Here is a 6,850-nt window from a genome sequence, read left to right as displayed (position 1 = left end):
TTAACCCAATCCAAAATAAAATAATACACTATGTTAACAGTATGCTACAACTTGGAAGCAACTCATAGTAGCATTGCTTCGTGAACAAAAACCTAAAAGCAAACACCAAATAGCATATTGTTTCTTTAGCCATAAGATGTAACAAATTCAAAATTAGCATTGCTTTTAATTCATCATAATTAATTTGCACATGCCTCCTCAATTCGTTTCTTCAAAATGCCTTTTACTGGACAATTGCAAATATGTAAAATACTCTTATAATGATAAATAAAATTATAGGTGAAGAAGAAACAGATTATTTGCATAACATACATGACTTTCTTTGAGGCATGGAAAATAATATTAATTAACATGTATAACTAAAAAGTCCCAACAATAGAAGAAGTGAAAGGTGTCCGTAAAGAAGTGAAAGGTTTAAAGAGAAGGTATGAGTGATGGGGAATATGGCTAAGGACTTGACGAAGTTGTGTAACACCTCGAAATAAAAATTTGTTTATAAATAAGTTTAGGTGTGCTCTAAATTAACCTTGGACCTTTAGAGTTGGGTTAAGATTGAGATTTTGGACTTTTAAGGAACTGTTGAGGAATCAAACGATTGATTAGGATAATTTACCGATCGATGCTACCCTAGTAAAGAATAATCAACCTGGTACTCAAACGATCAATGGACGGTTATAACAACTTGATTTTAAGATGTTTATATCTTTTTGGATGTGCATGAGTTTGACTTAAGAGATGCTTCTTGACACTTTATACTGATTTCGATGTTTCTCAACCTCTGGAACCTTTAGAGTGAGAGAGAGAGAAGAGAGAGATTAGATCTTGAGGGTTTTCACTCAACAAGAGGAAAGCATCTCGTTTAATCTTGTTCTAGTTATTTGACATAAATCTAGAAAATCATAGATGTTTCTCCAGTCACCCATTGAACCAATTAGAAAATACCATTTTATTGAGTAAGGCGTTGGATTCAACAAACACAATGCACACACTTAGAATGCCTAAATGAAAAAGTGAGTGTAACCCAAAGTTAGCCCAAAGCTATCCCAATTAGGAACAATGAAGCTTCGTAGGGTGTTCGTGTCCATTGTCTTCACATACATGTCTATGTCATCAGAGTCTCTCTTCAAGACAATCTTCTCTCCCCACCCCACACCCCCCCCTTCCCCCCCCCCCCCCCCCCCCCCCCCCCCCGTTTTTACTCAACACGTACCCTCCAACCCATTTTTCACATGAAATGGTCGAAGCTCCCCCCTCCCACCCCCCAAAAAAAAAAAAAATGATACGTTGCTTTCAAATACTTTTCAATCAAACTCAGTTGATTAATTAACACAAACCTGTTAGGGAATATAACAATATTAACACTTAAAACGCAAGAAAAATATATAACAACAAATATTTATTGCATTACTTTGGAATTACAATGACAACATTTTGTCATCCAAAATAGAAATAGTAATACATAGAGTTCCATTCATAACATGAATTTCTTGCTTACATTGCTTATGGAAAATGGAACAATGGGTGTGCATCATATGTATAGATCATAATGATCCCAATTATTTATTGTACACAAAGACACTTTTTTCTGAATAATACAAGAGCTAAAAAACTTAAAACATCCAAGGAAAGTAATTATTATGGCAACAATACCCATTCAGGTGTTGAATTTAAACTTAATATACTTTTGGAGGTGGGGGTGAACTGTAAATGTAAGGAGGTGGAGGTGATGGTGATGGAGGTGGAGGTGACTTGTAAACATATGGAGGAGGAGGTGATGGAGATGGTGGTGGTGGTGATTTATAGATGTATGGAGGTGGAGGGGAAGGCGATGGCGGTGGAGGCGACTTGTAGACATATGGGGGAGGAGGTGATGGTGATGGAGGTGGAGGTGACTTGTAGACATATGGAGGAGGTGATGATTGAGATGGTGGTGGTGGTGATTTATATATGTAAGGAGGTGGAGGGGAAGGTGATGGTGGTGGAGGCGACTTGTAGACATATGGAGGAGGAGGTGATGGTGATGGAGGTGGAGGTGACTTGTAGACATATGGAGGAGGTGGTAATGGAGATGGCGGTGGTGGTGATTTATAGATGTAAGGAGGTGGAGGGGAAGGTGATGGTGGTGGAGGTGACTTGTAGACATAAGGGGGAGGAGGTGATGGTGATGGAGGAGGTGGTGATTTATAGACATAAGGAGGGGGAGGTGATGGAGATGGTGGAGGAGGGGATTTGTAAATGTAAGGAGGAGGGAGTGATGGAGAAGGTGGTGGTGGTGATTTGTAAACGTAGGGAGGAGGGGGAGAGGGTGATGGTGGGGGTGGTGACTTGTAAACATAAGGAGGAGGGGGTGATGGAGAAGGTGGTGGTGGTGATTTGTAAACGTAAGGATGAGGGGGAGAGGGTGACGGTGGGGGTGGTGACTTGTAAACATATGGAGGAGGTGGTGATGGTGATGGAGGGGGTGGTGACTTGTAAACATATGGAGGAGGTGGTGATGGTGATGGTGGGGGTGGTGACTTGTAAACATAAGGTGGTGGAGGAGAGGGTGAAGGAGGAGGTGGTGACTTGTAAACATATGGAGGAGGTGGTGATGGTGATGGTGAGGGTGGTGACTTGTAAACATATGGAGGAGGCGGTGATGGTGAAGGTGGGGGTGGTGACTTGTAAATGTAAGGTGGTGGAGGAGATGGTGATGGAGGAGGTGGTGACTTGTAAACATATGGAGGAGGTGGTGATGGTGATGGTGGCGGTGGAGATTTGTAAATGTAAGGTGGTGGAGGAGACGGTGATGGAGGAGGTGGTGACTTGTAAACATATGGAATAGGTGGTGATGGTGATGGTGGGGGTGGTGATTTGTAAACGTATGGTGGTGGAGGATATGGTGATGGAGGAGGTGGTGACTTGTAAACATATGGAGGAGGTGGTGATGGTGATGGTGGTGGTGGGGATTTGTAAATGTAGGGTGATGGAGGAGATGGAGATGGTGGAGGTGGTGGAGGTGGTGACTTGTAAACATATGGAGGAGGGGGTGATGGTGATGGTGGGGGTGGTGATTTGTAAACATATGGTGGTGGAGGAGATGGTGATGGGGGAGGTGGTGACTTGTAAACATACGGAGGAGGCGGTGATGGTGATGGTGGGGGTGGTGATTTGTAAACATATGATGGTGGAGGAGATGGTGATGGAGGAGGTGGTGATTTATAGACATGAGGAGGGGGAGGTGATGGAGATGGTGGAGGAGGGGATTTGTAAATGTAAGGAGGAGGGGGTGATGGAGAAGGTGGTGGTGGTGATTTGTAAACGTAGGGAGGAGGGGCAGAGGGTGATGGTGGGGGTGGTGACTTGTAAACATAAGGAGGAGGGGGTGATGGAGAAGGTGGTGGTGGTGATTTGTAAACGTAAGGAGGAGGGGGAGAGGGTGACGGTGGGGGTGGTGACTTGTAAACATAAGGTGGTGGAGGAGAGGGTGAAGGAGGAGGTGGTGACTTGTAAACATATGGAGGAGGTGGTGATGGTGATGGTGGGGGTGGTGACTTGTAAACATATGGAGGAGGCGGTGATGGTGAAGGTGGGGGTGGTGACTTGTAAATGTAAGGTGGTGGAGGAGATGGTGATGGAGGAGGTGGTGACTTGTAAACATATGGAGGAGGTGGTGATGGTGATGGTGGCGGTGGAGATTTGTAAATGTAAGGTGGTGGAGGAGATGGTGATGGAGGAGGTGGTGACTTGTAAACATTTGGAAGAGGTGGTGATGGTGATGGTGGGGGTGGTGATTTGTAAACGTATGGTGGTGGAGGAGATGGTGATGGAGGAGGTGGTGACTTGTAAACATATGGAGGAGGAAGTGATGGTGATGGTGGTGGTGGGGATTTGTAAATGTAGGGTGGTGGAGGAGATGGAGATGGTGGAGGTGGTGACTTGTAAACATATGGAGGAGGGGGTGATGGTGACGGTGGGGCTGGTGATTTGTAAACATATGGCGGTGGAGGAGATGGTGATGGGGGAGGTGGTGACTTGTAAACATACGGAGGAGGCGGTGATGGTGATGGTGGGGGTGGTGATTTGTAAACATATGGTGGTGGAGGAGATGGTGATGGAGGAGGTGGTGACTTGTAAACATACAGAGGCGGTGATGGTGATGGTGGGGGTGGTGATTTGTAAACGTATGGTGGTGGAGGAGATGGTGATGGGGGAGGCGGGGACTTGTAAACATATGGAGGAGGCGGTGATGGTGATGGTGGGGGTGGTGATTTGTAAACGTATGGTGGTGGAGAAGATGGTGATGGAGGAGGTGGTGACTTGTAAACATACGGAGGAGGCGGTGATGGTGATGGTGATGGTGGGGGTGGTGATTTGTAAACGTATGGTGGTGGAGGAGATGGTGATGGAGGAGGTGGTGACTTATAAACATATGGAGGAGGTGGTGATGGTGATGGTGGGGGTGGTGATTTGTAAACGTATGGTGGTGGGGGAGATGGTGATGGAGGAGGTGGTGACTTGTAAATGTAAGTTGGTGGAGGAGATGGTGATGGAGGAGGTGGTGACTTGTAAACGTATGGTGGTGGAGGAGATGGTGATGGAGGAGGTGGTGACTTGTAAACATATGGAGGAGGAGGTGATGGTGATGGTGGGGGTGGTGACTTGTAAACATAAGGTGGTGGTGAAGATGGTGATGGAGGAGGTGGAGACTTGTAAAGATAGGGAGGTGGAGGTGATGGCGATGGCGGTGGGGGTGATTTATATACATAAGGAGGAGGTGACGGTGGAGGAGATTTCAATGGCGAAGGAGGTGACTTGTACCAATATGGTGTGTCGTCATGTCCGTCATGCCCGTCATGCCCGTCATGTCCCTCATGGTTTGGCGCCAATGGTGGTGAGGATGGTGGTGGTGGTGAGGAATAAATGTAAGGCTCATTGGCCACCACAGTAGTGGCTATGAGGCAAAATGCTATAGCAGATAGCAGTTGAGGCCAACGGCCCCGGTGTGCCAAGGTACCCATCTCTAGCATGCACTTGAGCTCTAAAGGAGAAAGATAAGTCCTTAGACTTGCAATTTAACGTTGGATGCTAACCCTTTTTATAGTGAACTCTACAATCATTCTTGAAAATGATGTTTTTGTTTAATCCCTATAACAGGCTGTATTAATTCTTTGAATGTCGTTCCAAATCTCACAATTGTTTCGTCTTATTCATTGAAACCAACAGGTTGTGACCTCCCCCAATGGATATATATATATTTTTTCAGTCACCTATGAAGTTTCCCAGCATCTGAATTTCGTTTACATGAACGAAGTCAAGATGGACAGAGTAGGTTGGATCACCGCTGTTTTTTAAAAAATATTAGGCATGGAAGGCACGTTCTATATATTCAGACTAATCAGCAGTTTTCTTCCACTATGTAGGACTACAGAAATTCACGACCAATAATGGAACTAAAGTCAAAATGAAGGCTTGCTGTCCTTGTTTCACTAAGACTTGGTCCCTTCATCCACATTGCTTAATTTACTATCTAGATGGGTTTTTGAGCGTACAATCTTTTCAAGTATATTCTTCTACTCGACCAGCCCTTTTAAGCAGATACTTTTTTAATTATTATTATTATTTTTTTTCCTATTTTGTGTTTACTTAGTTATAATTCGATGGAATATTATACTAGAATAAAATAAATAAGAACTTATGGTCTAGATGGGAGTGTTAGGGAGCGTTTTATAATTATCATTTTAGTTGACCAAAGCGTCGGTGCAATATCTTGATTCAGCAAATATTATTTGATACAATTTTCAGTAAACTTGGATCTATAAAGAATCAAAGATAGACCTCGAAAGTCTTATCAAGGATGCATGTGGACTAATTTCACACAGAATTGTCATCAAACGAATGTAAATGGGAAGGTAAGACATTCCTTTCCATGCCTAGTAAACAAAAGCAATTACAAGCATTTATTTAGTTATGAAGTATACATTGAATTTTGGTATTACGTGGAGAATTCTCGATTTAGACCCGATTGAACGAGATTTGGACCCAATCAACCGAGATTTTAACTCAATTGACCGAGCATGCTACTGCACGTGTCAGTTTTAGTCGTATAGAGCATAACACTACCATGTCAGCAAATCGCAAATCGCAATGAGAAATAATAAAAATTATTTTTTCAACTATCATTCAACTATTTTTATATTGTAAATAGATGAATCTACCATTAAGTTTGTATGGTACTCACATGAGTTCACAAATCTAATGGTTTATCCATTGAATTTGCAAAAAGAGATGGTTGAAAGATAATTAAAAGAATGATGTGTAATATGCTTCAATTGACTTTATATGCAAGCTACATGTCAAAATTTTTGTATCAAGTTGCCGCATCATCATATCTACCACGTGTCACACTTTAGCAACAATATGCCATGTCAACGTACAAGCACGCAAGCATGCCACAGCATCAAATCATACCTGGTGCCACATCATCTGACATGTGTTATTTTTTTCATCAAATCACCACATCATCGGCCAGTTCTCAGAATTTCTGCACTAGACAACCACATTAGAATTTGGTGTCAACAAACCACATGATCATTTGCCACATGTCAAAATTTTGCACTAGGTTGCCACATCAACAAATGCGCTTGGTGCCACATCAACTGCCACATGTAAGAAAATTTGCATCAGATCATTACCGAGTTAACCTTTACGGTGTCACAATTTGAGATCGCCATTAAATTAAGTTCCTTATAAATTGGCCATTTCATATTTTAAAATTTTACAACTTTCCTTCCCTTGTCTTCTAGCATATAGGAAAAGGTTTTTGATTGTATTGATAGTGAGAGAGAGAGAGAGAGAGGGAAAAACTTGG

The 6,850-nt window shown here is 42.9% G+C and overlaps 1 protein-coding gene across 2 annotated transcripts; it reads right to left on the bottom strand.

Moving 5' to 3' along the window:
- Window positions 1–1,673: 1,673 nt before the first annotated feature.
- Window positions 1,674–5,009, bottom strand: LOC148583972 (uncharacterized). Of its 2 annotated transcripts, XM_088518963.1 has the most exons (4): window positions 4,746–5,009; window positions 4,310–4,496; window positions 3,255–3,736; window positions 1,674–2,765 (listed from the first exon to the last, which is right to left on the bottom strand). In XM_088518963.1, exons 1-4 carry the CDS (start codon window positions 5,007–5,009, stop codon window positions 1,674–1,676), a joined length of 2,025 nt encoding a protein of 674 aa, XP_088375089.1. The 2 variants fall into 2 exon arrangements, with proteins under 2 accessions (XP_088375089.1, XP_088375090.1); XM_088518964.1 differs by lacking the exon at window positions 4,310–4,496 and having other exon boundaries at window positions 1,674–2,602; window positions 3,332–3,736; window positions 4,880–5,009.
- Between the last annotated feature and the right edge of the window lie 1,841 nt (window positions 5,010–6,850).

The sequence above is a fragment of the Corylus avellana genome, chromosome 8, assembly GCF_965113065.1.
Source record: "Corylus avellana chromosome 8, dhCorAvel1.hap1.2, whole genome shotgun sequence".
NCBI lineage: Eukaryota > Viridiplantae > Streptophyta > Magnoliopsida > Fagales > Betulaceae > Corylus > Corylus avellana.
Note: the sequence above shows the minus strand (reverse complement) of the source record. Positions and strands in the feature narration are given on the sequence as shown.

Bases quoted from the DNA above. Each gene is read 5' to 3' on its own strand.
- LOC148583972 (XM_088518963.1), bottom strand. From the start codon at position 5,009: ATGCTAGAGATGGGTACCTTGGCACACCGGGGCCGTTGGCCTCAACTG. The intron at 3,737-4,309 runs ATGTTTACAAGT...CACCTCTTCCAA, and splicing joins ACCATCACCGCCTCCTCCGT to ATGTTTACAAGTCACCACCT. The intron at 2,766-3,254 runs ATTTACAAATCC...CCACCACCTTAC, and splicing joins CATCACCCCCTCCTCCTTAC to ATTTACAAATCTCCACCGCC.